Raw genomic sequence first — 20,353 nt, 5'->3', positions numbered from 1 at the left:
CGGACGATTCGACGTGCTCCACCAGACTTGCCACCCACCAGCACACGCCACCGCGATCTTAAAGCCATCCTCGCTGTCTCGCTGTGGTCGCCGGAGTAGGGCCTAGACGCAGAGATGAGAGACAACCGGGTCGGGGGTAGCAGCACCTCAGCCGAGCGGGAGGGAACTACCTCCACCGCCTTCGCGATAGCCGACCGGACATGGCAGCGAGGTCAAACCCGCCCGACCGGGCCGAAACGGGCCCGCAAAGACCTCACTACCACGTTGCAGCAGGCCGACCGGAGCACCGCCGACACCCAGCCACCGCTGTCGCACCTACTCCACCTCTAGGGAGCACCACCGGCGCGGCATGCGCAGCCCGTCCGCCTGCGCTGCTCCACCGCCAACGGCCGCGCCGCTGCTCCTCCACCCACCCGACGCATGGGTTCCACCCCGCTGCGCCGGATCGCTGTCCGCCAAGGTCCCCACGCCCCCAGCGCAGCGACGGGTAAAGACGACCCCGCCACCGCTGGCACCGCCCAGGCAAGGCCCGGCGGCGGCAAGGGGGGAGCGTGAGGGGAGGGGGACGAGCTCGGCGCACGAGCTCGGCGCAAGATTTCGGCAGCAAGCACGTAGAGGTTGTCTCGTCATAGAGGAGATGGTAGGCTCCTTCAAACAAGGTATGATGCAGGACCAAAGTGTCAATTTCATGCAGAAAAGAGTTTGCGAGTAAGAGAAATGCCCAGAGTGGCTCCACCATGTACGAGTTGGGACTGGATTGGCGAAGAAGATCTAACCCGAATCGTAGGCTGACACGTAAGGGCATGTACAATGGTAGAGAAGGAATGCCTTCCCTTACCCCGCCACATCAGCTAGAGAAGGCATTAGATATGAGTCATACAATGCATTATCTCTTACAGCCATCTCTAGCAATTAATACGAATAATTAAATTTTGGTAGGAAATTTGTTGCTAAGGGAAGACATATGTGATACAATGGAGAAAATAGTCTTCCCTTATTTCCTAAGAGATGATCCCTTAGCTAAGGGAAGACAACCTTCTCTCTCTTCATTCTCTCTCCTCCAACTAAGCAAAAATCTAACGTGGCATCTCTAAAAGAAGGCTGACATCACCGCATTGTACGTGCCCTAACGCCCGTCAGCCCGTGGCTGCGGCAGATCTCACGATCGCCGCAACCGAAAGCACGGCGCGCGCGCACATCAGATCACATCCGCATCCAGCGTTTCCACCGGTGGAGCGGCCGGCCGGCTGGAGCAGCAGATCACAGCTCACTGTCTGTCACTCGCCGAAACCAGCAAAAACACACACAAGACACAACACACGCACTCTCACCCGCTCCGTCCCATCGCAGCCGTCCGAATCTCCAACGGCCGAGCGCCAGCCCTTCACCCCACTCCCACACTCTCTCCTTCCCTCCCTCCCGTATAACCCTCGCCAGCCGCCGCCGCTGCTCCCCCTCTCTCTTCCTCCTCGCCCATTTTTTTGCGGGAAGCGCGACGCCACACGCCCAAACCCTCCTCCCCCTACCAAAACCCTCCTCCTACCATGGCCGCGCCGCCTCCTCCGCCCGCCGCCGCCGCCGCCGCCGCCGCGGCAGGACCCACGCCGCCCGCGCAAGTGGTAAGTCACCCCCCCACTCTCTCCCTCCCGATCCGTCCGTCCCCGACCTGCCTGGATCTGCGCTGACTCGACCCGTGCCGTCCGCGCGCCGTACTCACGGTCTCCTTCTGGCTTCTCCTCCTCCACAGGTCGGCAACGCCTTCGTCACGCAGTACTACAACATCCTGCACCAGTCCCCGGAGCTCGTCTTCCGCTTCTACCAGGAGGCCAGCCACATCGGCCGCCCCGCCACCGCCGGCGCCGACCTCGACACCGTCACCACCATGGAGGTACGTAATCCCGCCCGCCCTACTCCCCCCGCCCCAGATCTGGCCCTCCGCGCCCGACATTTCTCACCTGTTCCCCCCCTCCCCGCGCCAGGCGATTAACGAGAAGATCACGTCCATGGACATCGCAAGGGCCGAGATCAAGGGCGTCGACGCGCAGGACTCGCTCTGCGGCGGCGTCACCGTGCTCGTCACGGGACACCTCACGGGGAAGGACGACGTCTGCCGCGAGTTCGTCCAGTCCTTCTTCCTCGCGCCGCAGGAGAAGGGATACTTCGTCCTCAACGACATACTGCGCTACGTAGGACAGGGGGATCCCGCCGCACCGGCGCTGCCTCTCGCGGCGGCGGCGGCGCCTCTGCAGACGGCGCCCGAGTTCGAAGCCGCGGCTGCGCCTGCTGCAGCAGCTCTGCCCAACGGCACCGTTGACGCACCTGCCGAGACTGCCACTCGCGACCTGGGTGCGTTGCCTTCTCACATCTTCTTCTTCAAACCTATTTTTCTTAGTTTCCTGTGAACCATACTTCGTTAACTCTCGCATAATAATACTCTGTCTCCAGATGCACAGCCGCAGCCAGAGCCGGATCTGTCCGAGCCTGCGCCTCACGAGGAGGAGGATCCCAAGGAGGAGGTGTACAACCCACCCAATGAAGTCGAGGTGCCCGTTGTCGAGGAGATACCGGTGGCTGAGGTCATAGATGAGGTGCCAAACAATGTGGTGCCAGCCTCCGTCCCGGTTTCCGCTCCCCCTGTACCGCAGGAGGACGCCCCTAAGAAGTCATACGCGTCGATTGTACGTTCTGGAAACCTCTTATTTCCATGTACAATGCTGGAGATCACATATCTATCTGATATTTTAACCTGTGCATATTCATTATTACTCTCTAATTCTTATCATGAGTATAATAATTGTCAGCTCTTTACAGGTTCTTCATATTTTCAAACCATGCAACTAAAATGTCTAATCAACAGATAGATAGCTAATTTATGGGGTTTAATAAATGTTCTAAAATCTGGAGGGTAAATGTTCACATGATGCTTCTGACTTCTCACTTTCAGGGTTATTGTTGCATAAACTGATTATGAAATACTGGGTTCTTCTTTGTATTTTACTTTTCCTGGGGAACATGAATCAAAGTATGAAGTAACTTATGTTACATTATGATTGTTTTTTCGTATAATAGTGCTAGTGCCTTTGTTGGAAGTTTTTTTTACGCCTGTTGGTGTTGTGAATGATACTTAAATTAACTGGTCAATCTGTGTGAATCTGCTTTTACTTTTTTTGAGATTGTCAGTTACTCAGTATCATTGCATTCTCCTTTTGTTCCAGGTCAAAGTCATGAAAGCAGTCCTACCACCAAATTCCGCTGTTCCTTACAGGCCTGCTCCACCGAAACCCGAGAAGCAAGCTCCTCCTGCTCCCGCTCCAGTCGTTGATGCTCCAGCTTTCAGTCCCAACCCTGAGAGCAGCACCATTCAGGATCCAGAAGGTACTATCTAAATCCAAGACTGTATTCTAAACCTTATGATTCCATTATCCTCTGCCTGAAATGATTCACGATCTTCTCTATAGTTGATGCTCTTGCGGTATACGTAAAGAATCTGCCCTTGCACGCCACACCCAGCCAATTGGAAGAAGCGTTCAAGACATTTGGTACTATTAAACCTGACGGGATCCAAGTTAGAAGCCACAAGGTGTGTTTTCTTTGCTCAACATATGATTTCAGTAAACCAAACTCTGAACACCTGTTCTTACGTTTCCATCTCAAATCGCAGATTCAGGGATTCTGTTACGGCTTTATCGAGTTTGAGGATGCAAGCTCAGTTCAAAGTGCACTAGCGGTAATTTTTAGTCCAGCTATTAAATCATTTGCTTGTTCTCTGTTATTGAAGGATCCGTGCCATTTTTTCTTCTATTTACAAATTACAAATGGCTTGTCAGTTGTTACTGAGTCAGTTCATTTCATGGTATTTGCATCATGTTTGAAGTTGAAGGCTTCGTTTTGAGTGATGTAGATGTATGTTGAATCGTATAATCAATTAATCATGTGCATAGCTTAATTATTTTTTCTTTCTGTGAGTTCCCTTGATGCTCTGATATTTGGATTTCGTTTTAACCAAGCTACTAAAAGCAAAGCAAGTTCATTGTGTTCATATACTTGCCACCTAGATTTCTTGTCTAAAGGATGATGGAAAGTGCAGAGCAGCAGGGATGTTTTCATTTATTTCCTTTCTTTCATTATATGAGGAAGGATGGATGCATAGAGTTATAGGCTAGTGATATTTCTTTTATCACATTTTTGTTATTCCCCTTGTAAATAAAAAGTAGTGCTACAGTTTAACAAGAGAATCTGGGGTCTGGAGATATTCAAACGTTATTCTCAGCCCCCTAACGCATGCATGCCCATACTATCTGTAGAGAAGGTTCTTCAATGCTCTCTGATTCCATTTACAAGGTTCTTGATGAATTTATCTTGTTTTAGTTTTCTTGGTTTGATAGTTAGTTTTAGTCGCATGACTACTGACTGACATTTATTTTGTAGCTTCCACTTGTTGTTTACTTGTCTTACTCTCTTTATCCTGGATTGTTTGTTTTGCTTCTGCATTTTAATCTTCATGAATTAACCTCTACTACAGCCCAAATCAATTTGATAAGCTCCACACTAACTTTTGCTTCTTGATCTCATTAATCTGTTACTCTGAAGGCTTCTCCTGTGATGATAGATGACCGGCCATGTCACGTCGAAGAAAAAAGAACCCCTGGTTCACGTGGTATGTTCTAAAACTTAAACACTGAACCTTATCCTTTTTTTTTAACCTTCTGACGGTAGGAAACGCTCCTACTGTCTTTTCATTTCATAGAACACCCAAGGTACAGCTTACATAATTACATAGGGACAAATGGTGTACCTCAGCACCTAAAAGACTAGAGGTATAGAAAGTGTTCAGGAAAGAGTTAATAAAAGGGCGAAGCCTATCTTTAGTCCTATGAATTAGGAGCAAGAAATCTGACTTTAGCCTAGCCATCCAGGAGTTTCTATCTGGCTGTATGCCCTGAAAAAGGAAGTTATTTCGTTCCATCATCCCTACCCTGCCATGTCTATAGCATTCCTGGCCTGTTGTACATATTATTACTCTACAAGTTTTGGGTCTTGTTGCAGATATGTTTCTAAGTTTTCTATCTGAAGGTGATAATGACAGTGAATAATGATCAATCCATGAACTGTAATGTACTCCCTCCGTCCCGTAATATAAGATGTTATTACAACATATTAAGCCTATCTATATGTTGTAATAACATCTTATATTACAGGACGGAGGGAGGTAGCTTATATTCGAAGTTTCATTGTTTGACTAGTGAAATGGTTACATATTTTGGCTAACACACAGTACTATTAACGCTGTTATCTGTGCCAGTTTTTAAAAACATTACTCCGGTCTACCACCTGCTGTTTTGCTCTTCCATGTTTTTGTGCATTGCTGACTAATTACATTTCTGTGATGGACATGATACACAGATATGAAGTTAAATCATTTTTTGACATGTTTTTAAAACATCACTCTGGTCTACCACCTGCTGTTTGCTCTTCCATGTTTTTGTTCATTGCTGACCAATTACATTTCTGTGATGGACATGATGCACAGATATGAAGTTAAATCATTTTTTTGACATGCACCTATAGATTAACTCTGATTGTGTTACTTAAACAACAATTTCTCTTGGAATTTATGGAACTGTTTATGATACAATTCATGGCACAATTTCTACTGTATGCCCTGGAAAAATGATGCGTGTCTGCCACATCTCTTTCTCATCAGTTGATGATACATGTGTTTTTTTTTTTCTGGTTTCAGGCAGTAGCAGAGGAAGGTTTCCACCGGGTAGAGGTGGTAACTTCCGAGGTGAAGGGATGAGAGGCCGTGGTAGTTACACTGGAGGGAGAGGCTACGGAAGGGGTGATTTCAACTATCGATCTGAATACGGAGGCAGAGGCGGGGGTAGAGGTGGCTCAGCTCGTGGAGGTGGCGAAGTTGGCTACCAGCGGGTCGATCACTCCAGCACCGGTGGTCGTGGTGGTGCTCGGGCAGCTGCGAAGTGAGTTTGTTAGCTATGCGTTGGTAGAAGTTTGCTATTTCATTGTTGTTGGACTTACTAAGATTCACAAAAAGAGTGTATCGTGAGCTGGGTCATAAATTGATGCTCTCCTTGTTTTGTGGCAAGGAAAGCAATGGTGATATTGGTTACTAATTGTAGAACATTACGTCTATTCAGATGGAAGTCGTAGTAAGTTTTGGCATTTTTTGAGCTGGCGACGTGTTCTACTTTCCGTACCATATTTTTTGATTCTACTTTCTGTACCCTAGTGAAACTACTGCGCTCACTGCTTTTTGCCAAGAGAAAAAAGTACTCGGCTGATTACATCGCATAATCATGACCAGGTGAGTAATTTGGCAGGTATCTACAGTAGTATTTTAGTTAGGTTGATTTGCTGTGCCGATGGGCACATCTTTTGTTGGCTGTTGTGTAGCACTTGTTTCGAGTTGCAGAAATTAGTCTTCTACCTCATCCGAGTCAGAGCTCTCAGTGACTTCCCCCATAGCAACGGGAGATGATCAGCCCATCACCCTAAAGGAAAGGAAATTCGACGAAATCAGATCTTTCAGTGAAATAAGCATCTACTAATCTAACTAGCGAACCAATATGTCTACTCCCTCCGTCCCGCGGAGAGTGTTGGACCGGTATTTTTTCGAAAACGACCCTCAGTTTTTCCCGACCAAAGAGATGGTCCTGTCTGGCGTCCCGACCGCACAACTGAGCCCCTCCTTCCTCACGCCGCCACCCGCTCTCCTCAATGGCGCCCGCTCCCCTCCATCCCCACGCCGCCGGCGCCCGCCAGCCGCTCCCCTCCCCACGCCGCCGGCGCCCGCAACCCGATCCCCTCCCCACTCCGCCAGATCCCTCTCCTTATCTGGCGTCGCGGTCGCTTCTTCCTCTCGTGCCCAGCGAGGTCCAGCTAAAATTGGGACTTTTAGCCACCGGCAGCGGAGCTCCAGTCGCGGCGGTGAATGGAGGAGCTCCAATCTCGGTGGTGGTGTTGGATCTTTCGAGGAGGCGTTGTTGGATGCACGTCACGGTAGAGCTCCGGCCACCCTCTTCCTCTCGTGTCCACCAAGGACAAGGTGGAGCTAAAATTGGGACTTTTCCCTCCGGCGGTGGAGCTCCAGTCGTGGTGGTGGATGGCGGAGTTCCAATCGCGGCGGTGGTGCTGGATCTGTCGTGGTGGCGTTGGTGGTGGCACGGCGGAGCTACAATCACGGTATTGGTGCTGGATTTGCTGCTGCCTCCCCGAGATCCTCCCCTAGCTTGCTGTCCAAGCTTCTGCTTCCTCCCCGAGCTGCTACTACGACAAGTTGGTGCTGCAGGTGATGCTCCTTTCCTCATCTGTTACTCCCCTCCCATGCCTTGAACTAGGAGTGCTTGTTGTTCATCAAGAAATAGCTCAAGGGAATACTCCCCTGTCTAGCAGTAAGTGTTGACTGTTGCAGCTAGGCGTTTATGTTTGGTGCTTACTTGACTGAATGATTCTATTCTGATGTACTGATGTTATACTGATGCATCAGCACATGACCTTTTTCTTACTGTTATACTGATGTTTCTTGCCTGTCATTTATACTCATACACTTCTTTCTGATGTTTCTTACTGATGCTCCACATCCTGTGTAGGTACCCTGTCAATTATGCATTTTATAAGGGATATTGCATTCCCTAAAAAGGATGGGTAGCTCATCAGCATGTTCAAAACTTATTCATGAAATCCAAAAGGCATCAAAATTTTCTGTCCAGTTTTCAGATTACAGGTTGTAAGCAACAAGTTCAGAATACACTGTCATCATATAATCTTAATTGTGAGAAATGTCAATGCTACAGCAGGGTTTTCTGATGTTTTGTGTGTACTGTGATTTCAGGGCACATACTTCTGAGGATATGCAACCTGGTACATAAAGTCCTGTGAAACAAGACTGTTGGTAAAGAGGGCAAGGTTCTATGTGTTACATTTTCTATTCTCCTTTTATTTTACAAATTTGGTTCACCTTCATGACATTGTTGAGTAAACCTGTCCTGAGTTTCTGTGTCTTGCATGACCTTTCACCTGAATGTTCATGTAACGCGGAGCTAAAGCACTTTGGAGCAATGTTTGCCCCAACCATCTAACGACAGCAAGTTATCACTTGCTTGTGGAGCACCCACTTAATTTTCCAGCTTCAACATACAGAACTGGTAGGTGGTGTAGCTTGAAGGGAACAAAGCAGGTCCCCAAAAATTATGAATGGCTATATTTTCAAACTAGTATCTGATTTGTCCTTTGTTGTGTATTCCCATGTTAGCACTGCCGAGAAAGCATTTCCAGATGACACTGCCAGGAAAGCATTGCCGAGAATTGGGAGATGTGCGGAGATCTAGTGTAAGTATGAAAATGAGCTGGTCATTGATGTTGCTTCGGCCGACGCAAGCTCATCCTTACCATATCAGGTGCTAATGCAATGGAAAGATTGGATCAGAGCGACTATAGCAACAGGTACCCCCTTGAGCAACAGTTTAAGATTCTTGGAAAAAATATTCTTATAAGAGTTCATTTTCTGTTGTACTCCATTACTTCTACTCCCATTAAATAGCGTGTGGCTTCTTGTTGGAGTATGATGGCTGGGAAATATAGTGATCGAATATTTGCAGTAATATTTTTCCAAGATAGATCCATCCACCACATATGAAACTGAAGTTTTTCTGAAACTGAGCATTTGCAGCAATTTATCTGAAACTAAAGTTTAAACTGCATGCAGTACCTTCTTCAGGTAACAATTCACGGACGACGATGAGGAGCTCGTTTAGGAGAGGACAGTGAGCATGTTCAGGGGAGGACGACGATCTTGTCCAGGGAGCAGAGGAGCTCGCCCTCGCAGCAGCCGACGGCGCAGTGGCGCAGTGAAGAGGTCGAGCCGTCGAGGACAACAACGAGCTCGGCAGCAGGGCCACGAGTAGGCTAGCGGCGAGCCTGAGGAGCAGCAGTGCAGCGGAGGAGCAGAGGCGCAACGCAAGACCAGCAACGCAGCGCCGCAGGGAGATCGTGGCCACCACAAGCGCCACAGGGAGATCGTGAGCAACAGCAGAACCTCTCGGCGAGACAGAGCTCCACCTGGAGCGGATGAGGATGAAGAGGAGGCGGAGCTCCTCCTATGCGCCCCACCGACGGAGCTCCTGGTGGAACGGATGAGAGGAGGAGGAAGCGGAGGCGGAGCTCCTCCTATGCGCCCCACCGGCAGAGCTCCTGGTCGAGCGGAGGAGAGGAGGAGGAAGTGGAGCTCCTAGTCGAGCGGAGGGAGCTGCGGACGAAGAGAGGTGACGACGGAGGGCGGAGGACGGCCGAGGCGTACGGCGGCGGACGGCCGGGGACGGCCAGGGATGGCCTCGTCGTCTTCGGAACAGACGCGATTTTGATTTGAAAGTGGAAGGACTTGATTGGAGAAGAATTGTAACTTTAAGGGGGGTTTTTGTAAAATTACATTTATACAGCGGGTCTGGCACTTTCCACGGGACGGAGGGAGTATCATTTTTGGGTTCTTACCTTGTCTTGACTCTTCACCGAGTGAAAGTGATACACTACTACTTTTGGTTCGAGTGATACATTACAGGCTTAGTGGTTATCGATGAAATTACTTCACCATAGAAAAAATATTATGGAAGTATATATATATATTATTGGTTGCTTTTGTTTATGTCCAATTGGAAAAGTGGATCTTCCAAATTCATATGTTTAGCCTAAAGTACATAACTTGTGTTCCTCCCTAGTTCTTGCAAAGCCACCTAATCAAGCCTCACCTCATTTGTAGTTATAACATGTTCAGCTGAAAGCAAACTCCAAATAAAGGGCAGCTTAACACCAGCCCAACCTCTTCATGGTCGCATCCCCTTTTCCGACGCTTTTATTGTTATAGACCACTCACTACCCCTTTCCTTCTCTATGTAAGACTGAATAAGGAAATACAAAGAATGGAAGAAAGGTCCAAAGCAATTGTTTGTCTTGCATTGCTGCAATCAAACCAAAATCAAGTATTAAAGGCTGTTGAAACACCTCTTTTCTTGGTAGCCTAGCTCCCAAAGCTGTTTCAGTCCCTGCCCATAATTCAGCACATAAGGCAGACCTTGAACCAAGGTTATACATAGATCCTTTGATCTCCACGGCAATCTCAGACTATACCACCGGCAGCAGCTCTAGAGGCACAGGGCGAAGAGTAAGCATCTAACTGAAGTTTTACAACTTGGAAAGATGGCCCAGCCAATGTTAATGATTCTTTTATCTGGGATAACTTGCTGGGAATTCACTAGAGCTCCTGAAGCCACTTGATCCTTGGTCTATCATTTGGCTAAAAAGATCCCTGCGTGCATTGTCTTCTGTTTCCTTGTAGTTGGATCTCCCACTTTTTGGAATGTTCCAAATTCCACTTGAGCATCCAAATCTGGATCAATACCAGCAAAAACATCTCGGAACAAGGTTCTAGCCCCATGCCAAATGTGTCCGAAAAAGAAGAGCAAAGCAAAGGTAGCATGACCAAAAGTGAACCAACCCCTTGGACTGCTGCGAAAACACCATCTGATTTCAAAGTAGCCTGATCTAATTCAAAAATTTCCCCTAATTGGGAACGCCTCGCATTTTTTTTACAGTAGCAGAATCAGAGAGGGGAGGAAGATCCAAAAGGACTATTCGGATCGCTTACTGTTGTTCCATTCTCTTCCAATACTGAGAGAGGGGAGGAAGGACTATTCGGATCGCTTATAGGGCTATAGCTATCGAGCTCCGCGGCCCAGAGTTTTTGGACAAAAGGAACAATGCCTTTTACCCAAGTGAAGCTCTCGCGCTCAAATAAAAACAAATCAGCGAAAGTGCCTTGTAGCTCCCGGGTGGAATCCGGGGCTAGAAACATGTCACAGAACTCACTTACATCATAACCGGTTGGCAAAGAAATTGGGGCCTCCCTCATATAAAAGTCTAACATTTTTCTAATTTCAGAAAGCACGTGTTCTTTATTATCACCCGAAATTCCATACGCTTTTAAAAGGTTGACAACCGGCTCGGGCAGTTCCACCCTTTCATTTAATAACATTTCAGTCATCTCCTTGGGCAGTTCCACCCCTTTAAAAAGGGACTCATAAACTGAAGAATGACAATCCAATTCATGAAGGGAAAAATCCCGAATAAAAGAATGGACGTGAGAGATGCGATGCGACAATCGGTCGTTCATTTCGTAGGGTAACTCCATCTTTTTTAGCTCCGCTCCCAACTTGTTAAAGAAAGGACACTGATCTTGTCGGCATTGGTTTTTCCAACGAAAAACAAGAACATTCTTTCATGAACTTCCATGACAAAATGCTAGTTGCCATTTTATGTAACGCATACACTCGCAGCGTTTGCCAATGCACAAAGTATGGTAAGTAAGGTAGGCTTAGCTGACTGATGCTTACTAAATCGAAACTTTGACTTCTATATTCAACTCAGTCTTTCCCTTAAGATCTCTGCTGTTGGAGATAGCGCGGGCGGGATGTTACCCAACACCTCACTTTTATTCAGACCGTTGATGGTACGAAGTGCCCAGTAAGCCTGGCAGGAAGAAAGTAATATTAATTACAACCACTTGTATGCTGCTTAGTCGGACTCAAAGGATATAAGGGAATTGGCGCTCGCTCGGATTCATTTTCCAGGTCCTACATGTTCTAGGACTATAGATGATCCAACATGCCTATAGTTTTCATTATTGTTGACGAGGTATCACCTCGGCAATGCCTACGTATTGTAGACTTGGGTTTCGGGAGAGAGCGACGATGGAGATTCCGGGAGCGAGATTAGGCACACGACGTACCCAGCTTCGGGTCCCCTCGGTGGAGGATCCCTACGTGCTGCTAGCAATCCAGTATATGATCATAGATGTGTTTACGAGGTGCCGCCGTAGGCGGAGCTATGTTGTCTGTCTATTGTCTATCTGTTGTCCTCCTTATTTCGGGTGCCCTGGCTAGCTTTATATATGCAGCCAGCCTAGGGTTTTACAAGAGTCCTAGTCGACTACTTCTTCGGGTTGCCTTGTTGGGCCTTCTCCATATTGGGTCTTCTCCATATTGGGCCGAGCCAGGTATACTAATAATGGGTACCCGAAGGGTATGCCCATGTCAGTAGCCCCCGAGTTTATAGGGAAGTCGAAGACTTGCGTAGAAACTCCAAGCATAACCATCTCCGAAGTCGAAGAAATACAAGGCGAGGTCCATGTCGTAGATCATGTGTAACGCAGATGATGTCGACGATTCTTGAAATTATCGGGTGCGCGGCAGCGCTCCCGATGGGAGTAGCCCCCGAGTCTATGGGCAAGTGCTTGCACTTGGGCATAGACTCAAGTTGTACTACTCGATGAAGAACTTAACTATATTTCTGAAGACTTGATGAAATCCATGTGCTCCCGATGGGAGTAGGCTCCTCTCGAGTCGTAGAATCGAGTTGAGTCTACAAAGCTTGATTGTCATAGATGTTGTCGAAGTTATTTTTCTATCGGGTGCGCGACCAGCGCTCCCGATGGGAGTAGCCCCCGAGGCTACAGCCAAGTGTTTGCACTTGGGTGTAGGCTCAACTTGCTTTTAATCGACACCACAATTTTTCCTCTTTCTTGTATCTTATCGGGAGGGTGAACAATACTCTCGATAAGAGTAGCCCCGAGCCTATGAGCAGGTGCTTGCACCTAGGCATAGGCTCAAGTTGTACTACTCGATAAACAACTTGGCGCAGCCCCTCTTTTTATCAACTCCAGGCCGTTGCTATTTTTATTTGACATCCATATCTATATTGTACAGGGATAATGGTAATTGGGGCTAGTTCATCTGACGGATCAGGTACTAGTTAACTGCTCTAGTGGCAATCCGCAAAAACCTACTTCAAGATCACGTCCCCGGACATGATCTCGGGATACCGGTGTAAACTTCGACAGGTGCCGCTTAAGGTCTTACCATTCTGTCGAGTCCCGGTCATGTTTATCGGGTACCTAACGCGTCCGTTAGGATTTTTCTTCGTATCCGTTGATACGGATAAAAGTAGCAGAGCGCAGTCTTTGGCGATGCCACGCCCAGCAGAACGGATCCGGGGTCTTACCTTCGCAAATTTGCGGCATTCAGAAATTGATCGCAACTTTGGCGTTCGAGAATATATTGTCGAGTGCCTTGTTCGGTCGATGCAATGACCCATTTTGCGGGTTCTTCTATATTTTTCTCTTGGGCTTTATGAGACAGCCGAATATATTGGTTCTTCTATATTGTCGTCAGGCACATCGCCGATACTCTTGCTCAGAACAAATGACGAGTCAATGGACCCGAAGATTTGTCCGTCCTTTTTTTTTTTTTGTGTTCCTCCTTGATGAAAATTTCGTCGAGTTCCTCCTTCCGGAAAAATTTCTTCGGGTCCTCTTTGAGGACAATTCTTCGGGTCCTCCCTGAGGACAATTCTTCGGGTCCTCTGTGAAGATAATTCTTCGAGACCTCCTTGAGGATAATTCTTCGGGTCCTGTTCTTTCTTGAAGACAATTTCGTTGAGTTCTCCCTGTAGACAATTTCGTCGGGTTCTCTCTTATATACTTTGAATTTTGCTTTCTCCTGCACAAATAAACAAACTTTTTCTATCTTTCCCTTGACTCTCTTTTTCGCTTGCGGTGTCAGATGCTCAGATTCGATGATATGTAAAGTGAATATATGCTGCGCAGCCCCCAACTGTCGGGTGCGACGAAAGTAAACGATAATCAACTTTGTGCAAAATAAAAGAACACTTAGCTTTTTGGACACGACGAAGTCGATGCATGATGAAGTCTTCGAGTGTATATAAGAAATCTAGCCAAAGTAGAAACCACCAAATAGCAAAAGTGGATGCCGCGAAATTGTTGATGAAGAAATAGCCGAGCCCCCGAGCGTTGCTGAGGTGATGTCATGATTGTTGTGTCGCGGTTGTGACCCGAGGCGAAATCGTTGTCGAGCCCCCGAGCGTTAGGCGTGACGTCGAAATAAGTTGATGGAGTCACGGCGTCATATTTGGTGAAGCCATTTAAGATGAAGCCATTGCCAATAATATACGAAGATGAATCCCAGATGAAGTATTTTAGATGAATCCATATTGAAGATGCCATTAAATATAGAGCATGTATTGAAGATAAATCCGTCGATATCATAGAGGATGAATTCATTGGCCCGAAGAATCCAGTAATAATCATAGAAGATGAATCCGCTGATATCATAGAAGATGAATCCATTGACCCGAAGAAAATAAATCCAGTAATGGCCATAGAAGATGAATCCATTGACCCGAAGAAAATAAATCCAGTAATGGCCATAGAAGATGAATCCATTGACCCAGAAGCTCATCGGGTAGTATTGTATAAAAGTAAACTTAGTAATATCCATATAGATGAATCCGGAAAAATAAATTCACTGACCCGAAGAAATTAAATCCAGTAATAATCATAGATGATAAATCCACTGATCCGAAACGCCTCGGGTAATTTTGTATAAGAGTAAACCAGTAATATCCATATAGATGAATCCGGAAAAATAAATTCACTGACCCGAAGAAATTAAATCCAGTAATAATCATAGATGATAAATCCACTGACCCGAAACGCCTCGGGTAATTTTGTATAAGAGTAAACCAGTAATATCCATATAGATGAATCCGGAAAAATAAATTCACTGACCCGAAGAAATTAAATCCAGTAATAATCATAGATGATAAATCCACTGACCCGAAACGCCTCGGGTAATTTTGTATAAGAGTAAACCAGTAATATCCATATAGATGAATCTTATAAGATGAATCCGATGAAGAAAAATCCAACAAGCCGAAGAAGATGAATCCACTGATCTGAAGAAGGTAGTTTCACTAAGCCGAAAACAAATCCACTGAGCAGAAGAAGATATATCCAGAGCCGAACAAGATAAATCCACTGAGCTTAAGAAGATATGTCCACTGAGTCGAAGAAGATAAATTCATTTGTAGTATCCAAGGAATCTGGTGTACTTATATTAACGATGTAATGGCGCAGCCCCCGAGTATTTGGGTGTGGCGAAAGATAAATAATAATTAACTCTTGGAAGAGGAACACTTAGCTTTTTATCGGACGCGGCGAAGTCGATGTGGAGGTAAGTCGTCCGGCAGACACAGTCGAAGCGGTGGATGTTGTAGATGTGGTGGACGCAGTCAATGAAGAGGACGCAGTCGATGTGGTGGATCCGCGACGGGTGAGCCCCCAAGCGTGGTGACTGCGTAGCGGCGAGTCCGTGACAGCCGAGTAGTCGAAGTTTTATTCGATTGGAAAAATAGCTCCTGATGGTTCTGATGGTACTTCAGGCTCGAGTCCGCGGTTATGGCGATCAAAACGTGCCAAAACTGTTCGTTCTTCCTGGTACTTGTGCTGGTCGGCTAGTTGCCTTTTTCTTATTTCTGGAACTTGACCTGATCATGCAATCGTGGGTGAAAGTAATATACATGTACGGGTTAGATCTAATAAATTGCATGGATAGTCAATGTGAAAAACATGATATCTGGACTCGATCCATCCATCTACACGGAACATATAACTGATACGGAAACCAATCTGTGTATTCATGGCAGCTAACATCCGTCCGTCTGTCCTTCACGTACTCATCAATTGAATCTTATTTTTCCGATTTTCACGTACTTATTGAAGTAGATGCATCTATGCAGGCATAGAATAGCACACACTAGAAGTAATCGTCTCAAGAGTAAATAAACAAGACAAAAAGAATAAGATAGATAGTACCCGATAACTCTGTTTTACGAGCAGCTGCACATTGCCGCGTTGGGGTTGGTCATGGAGTTCAACGGCCACGCTGCCGTCTTGACGTAGCCGACGAAGTTGACCACGTTGAGGACGATCGAGTAGAACGAACGCTTTGTCGACTCCATGAATCGGTACAAGTTGCCGAGAAGCGCTGATATGGTGATCTCCTCCTTGTACGACCCTGCTACGTATGGTGTTTCATCGGCTCCGGTCGCTGAAGTTGTCCCCCCATCCAATCTTGTACCAATGATCTCAAAAAACCACCAAGGGAAAAAGAATAATCAATAAAATAATCAATAACCACTAAGGGAAAAAGAATAGATGAGATTAGATGGAATCTGTCGCGGAAACTGCACAGCCTCTACTCCATGGATTAGATGGAATCTGCGCTCCATGGTCGGTCACGTGAAACCGAGCATGTGTATGCACGAGAAAAGAATTTTTCTTTGAGAGAAACGGTGGTGCGATTCATGTCCGTGGATGGCAAACCGGCCGCGGCCACAAGTCTTTTTCCCGATCGATCTTCAATGCGCGTGCGTAGGCAGCGTTGATGTCGAGCTCTGGATGATTCAGTCTGGCTGTTGACGTAGATGACGAAGGATCCCGCCCGGATGACAAAATCCAGCCGCCGCGATCCCCACAGACGGCGCGCCAATTGACGAGGTATCACCTCGGCAATGCCTACGTATTGTAGACTTGGGTTTCGGGAGAGAGCGACGATGGAGATTCCGGGAGCGAGATTAGGCACACGACGTACCCAGCTTCGGGTCCCCTCGGTGGAGGATCCCTACGTGCTGCTAGCAATCCAGTATATGATCATAGATGTGTTTACAGGGTGCCGCCGTAGGCGGAGCTATGTTGTCTGTCTATTGTCTATCTGTTGTCCTCCTTATTTCGGGTGCCCTGGCTAGCTTTATATATGCAGCCAGCCTAGGGTTTTACAAGAGTCCTAGTCGACTACTTCTTCGGGTTGCCTTGTTGGGCCTTCTCCATATTGGGTCTTCTCCATATTGGGCCGAGCCAGGTATACTAATAATGGGTACCCGAAGGGTATGCCCATGTCAATTGTTTTATGCTTTAGCCTCCTTTTATAAGCACTTACTTGGCCCATGCGAGTCGATTTCAAGATGTAAACTTTGACTATGTTTCTCTTCTTACTTTACTTATCCTTACATTACTTTACCTAGTAACTTTGAAATAGGCATAAGCTGCTTGATCTGGAAACCAGTCAACTGTATCAGCGTTTATGTTTCGTGCTTTTTTTTCCCAGGCGATCCACTAGGAATCGATTTTCATTATATATTGATAACGAAAAACAGTCAGGGTTTCTACAACATATTTACAACTCCGCGCCACAGAGTAAGGATTTCTACGACATATTTACAACTCCGCGACACGGAGCTTGCCCTAGCAGGGAAGGAGAAGGAGCACCGCACAATCTAACGGAGAGTAGCTAGGAGTTATGTTACAGGACCTATACAAGATAAAACGACAGTTTTCAACATCAAGATCATCAGAATCGGTCACTCTTCCATGTCACCCTCTGAACGTGTAGTCAGTCGAGGTACACCACTTGCGCCAGCAACATCGCTTCTCCTAGCAGCAGTACCCATGGCAAGATTGAGCAACACATCAGCTCCTTGTTGTAACTACGAGGGTGTATTGTGCGAACCTGTCCAATATTTCATAAAAGCCACAAATTGGTAGATTAGCTCAACAGGATTTTTGGGGATTTTTTTCTTCTCAAAACACACTTTGTTACGCGTTTTTCAAATGGCCCAGCAGATTGCGACCAGACCAGCAATCTGGACATTGTGGCTAGCCGGGGAATATTGCGGCATCAACAAAAAGAACTAGGCAAACGACATATGATGAGTCTGGGCACCCACAACCATCCCCACCATGCTCCACAGGTATTTTGCTGCAGGACAAGAGAAAAAAGATGCAGAATGGTTCATGGGCAAAACAGAATTGGCAAAGGGTATCCCCAGTCCAGTTTCTCTTCAATAGATTATCTTTTGTAGCTATGGCATTGTGCCAGATCAACCAAAGCCACACCTTGATTTTCAAAGAGATTTTACTTTTTCACAGATGTTTGAATGATCTGCTATTTATACAAGCTCTTGACAGTAAACTGACATTTTTTGTCCACTTCCATTTCGGCCTATCCACCGAGTCTATCAAAGTCCCCTGATTAAGGATATTAATTAAACCACACCATTGTTCCTGCAAATTAGTAGACACCATCTCCTGAAGTTTAGCCTCCAACCCAGATTTGCTGCTGCTGCCACTGTAATATTTTGTTCATTGCAAATTTCATAGATTTCAGTGAATTTATCCTCTAAAGGAGAGTGGCCACACCAAGCATCTCCCGAAAATATGGTCCTACAACTATTTCCAACTGCCATTCTTCTGCCACACAGGTAAATGTCCCTTACATGCAAAAGAGTCTCCACTTTTGTGTTTGGAAAAGTATATTCCAGAGTCTCCTAGGTATTTTTTCCTCATGAAATCCTGCTAAGGTCCTTTATTATTCTTTAGTTTCCACCACCACTTACACATGAGACTGATATTGAATTTGTTCAAGTCCTTCACACCAACACATTCTTTCATTTGGGTTTACATATCCATCTCTATTTGACAAAATGATATTTTCTTTTGTCCGCATCTCCAACTCGAAAGAAAGCTCTGATTGGTCTTGATATATTTTCAATATTTGTTTTATGGAGGAGCCTCATAGACATTTGGTACACAATAATATTGGACAAGCAGGCATCAATTTTAATTAATCTGCCACCAATAGACATAGTGTTACCCATCCAACCTCCCATACTTTTCTTCACTTTTTCCTCAGTGAACTGTAATTCAGCAACTGTCAATCTCCTGGCACATACATGAGTGTCCAAATATTTAATATGCCATTTCCCTTTCTGACAGTTGAACATGTCCACATATTGTTGCAGTTTGTCAGGATCATCAAGTACCAGCATGGTTTCACTTTTCTCAAAATTTATTTTCAGTCCACATATAATTTCAAAGATATATAGAAGCTTTAAGTTCCTGGCTACCTCAACATCATCTTGAATCAAAAGAATTGTGTCATTTGCATATTGCAAAATAGCAACTCCATCCATCACCAAGTTTTCAACCAAAACCTCTGATCAAGACACTCCTTTGTATATTAACAATCATTTTGGACAAGCTACTTGCTGCCATGTCGAACAGGAAGGGAGCAAAAGGATCTCCTGTCTCACACCTTTGAAACTGCCAAAGTATGGGCCCACCTTGTTTTAAAGGGAAGGCTTTGCAGCCCAGCTTAAAATTAATTAAGCCACACACGGCAGAAGTACAAGGGTGCTGATCACAGCTTACAGAAACGGAAACAGGTAAAAGAAACAGGACAGGCCTAAAGCTAAGCAACGAAGAACAGGGACGCTAGCCGTAGCTCGCAGCCATCGATCTTCAAGACGTCGCTTAGGAACTGCCCCAGACGGAGAAAGCCACCTGCTTCCAAGACGGGATGAACTGGAGATGCAATGGAGTAGCACCGATCCGGGATCGGAGATGAAGGAGCAGCCCGCACGCAGGAAGGGGAAGAAGAGCCGGGCCTTGACGTCTCTCATGTCAGGATTGCTTCCGGAGGGGAACCCTATCCCCTCGCCCGAGCTCGTGGGCGCCGGACCGCCGGCAAGCATCACCACCATGAGCACCACGCCAAGGAACCACCAAAAAGGATGCCCGCGAAACGAGCCCAAGAACTTCCTCGGAGGCCAAGATCCAGCACCACACCAAGCGCCGCCGAGCAACACACGACCAACTCGCCAAACACTCGGAGCACCTCGTCCCAAGGCAACGGCTTCAAGAAGCTCACGGCACCGAGGCGCCGCCGCTGCCCGGCCCTGGGGACCTAGGGTTTTCACCTGGGACGCTACCTGTTGAAGGAAACCCCCACGACGCCTCCAGGGAGGACCACGACGCCCGTAGGCGTCGCCGTCGTCGGGCTGGACAAGCCAGCCAGGGCTTTCGCCCGGTTCCACAGGTGGGCGGAACCCATGCGCGCTGGGACCCCAGCCACAGATCGGGCGGCCGGAGACCGACCTCACCCAGATCTGGCGGAGAGATAGTGGCGGAGAGGAGACCGAGCCGCCGGCCTCCAGATCTGACGCCAGGGCGCCGAAGCCACCCGGACGACCCCACCCATCCGCTCGCCGCCCCTGCGGCCAAGCAGAGGGTACAGCACCCGCGAGCGCCGCCCGCCGTCGAGCCAGCCTCGCCGCCACCTCCCGAGGCCGCCGCCCGGAGCCCGGGCCCCCACCGGGGAAAGCACCGGAAGGCGCCACCCTCGGACCACGGCCACTCCAGAGAAGCAGCGTGGAGCAAAAGGAGCCCGCCCAACGTCGTCGCCGGCAGCGGCGAGCCCGGCGCGGAGGTCCTCCACCTATCACCGCGCGGGGAGCCGAGGACCCAGATCCCCGCTGCCCCCTTCACCGGCGCCGCGGGCTTAGCCCGGTAGCGCCTCTAGGGGCGACGAGGCGGGGGGAGGAGGGAGAGGGAAGGGGCGGCGGCGATCTAGGGTTACTCTCCCCCGGTTGC

At 47.5% G+C, this 20,353-nt stretch overlaps 1 protein-coding gene and 1 long non-coding RNA gene across 2 annotated transcripts; both read left to right on the top strand.

Annotated features, from left to right (window-relative positions):
• The first annotated feature begins 1,480 nt into the window (after positions 1-1,480).
• Positions 1,481-6,191, top strand: LOC124676018 (nuclear transport factor 2-like). The gene is made up of 9 exons (XM_047212100.1): positions 1,481-1,619; positions 1,748-1,888; positions 1,980-2,346; positions 2,446-2,678; positions 3,216-3,375; positions 3,459-3,580; positions 3,662-3,727; positions 4,591-4,657; positions 5,741-6,191. The coding sequence occupies exons 1-9, from the start codon at positions 1,545-1,547 to the stop codon at positions 5,983-5,985; spliced, it is 1,476 nt and encodes a 491-aa protein (XP_047068056.1). The 5' UTR covers positions 1,481-1,544; the 3' UTR covers positions 5,986-6,191.
• Positions 6,192-7,668: 1,477 nt separating this feature from the next.
• Positions 7,669-8,684, top strand: LOC124678880. The gene is made up of 3 exons (XR_006994676.1): positions 7,669-8,165; positions 8,273-8,349; positions 8,418-8,684. It is a non-coding gene; the product is annotated as an uncharacterized LOC124678880 (long non-coding RNA).
• The last annotated feature ends 11,669 nt before the right edge of the window (positions 8,685-20,353 follow it).

Source organism: Lolium rigidum, chromosome 7 (assembly GCF_022539505.1).
Source record: "Lolium rigidum isolate FL_2022 chromosome 7, APGP_CSIRO_Lrig_0.1, whole genome shotgun sequence".
NCBI lineage: Eukaryota > Viridiplantae > Streptophyta > Magnoliopsida > Poales > Poaceae > Lolium > Lolium rigidum.
Note: the sequence above shows the minus strand (reverse complement) of the source record. Positions and strands in the feature narration are given on the sequence as shown.

Excerpts from the sequence above, each read along its gene's own strand:
- LOC124676018 (XM_047212100.1), top strand. The coding sequence starts at position 1,545 with ATGGCCGCGCCGCCTCCTCCGCCCGCCGCCGCCGCCGCCGCCGCCGCG. Across the intron at positions 3,376-3,458 it reads CACCATTCAGGATCCAGAAG|TTGATGCTCTTGCGGTATAC; the intron begins GTACTATCTAAA and ends TCTTCTCTATAG. Across the intron at positions 4,658-5,740 it reads AAGAACCCCTGGTTCACGTG|GCAGTAGCAGAGGAAGGTTT; the intron begins GTATGTTCTAAA and ends TTCTGGTTTCAG.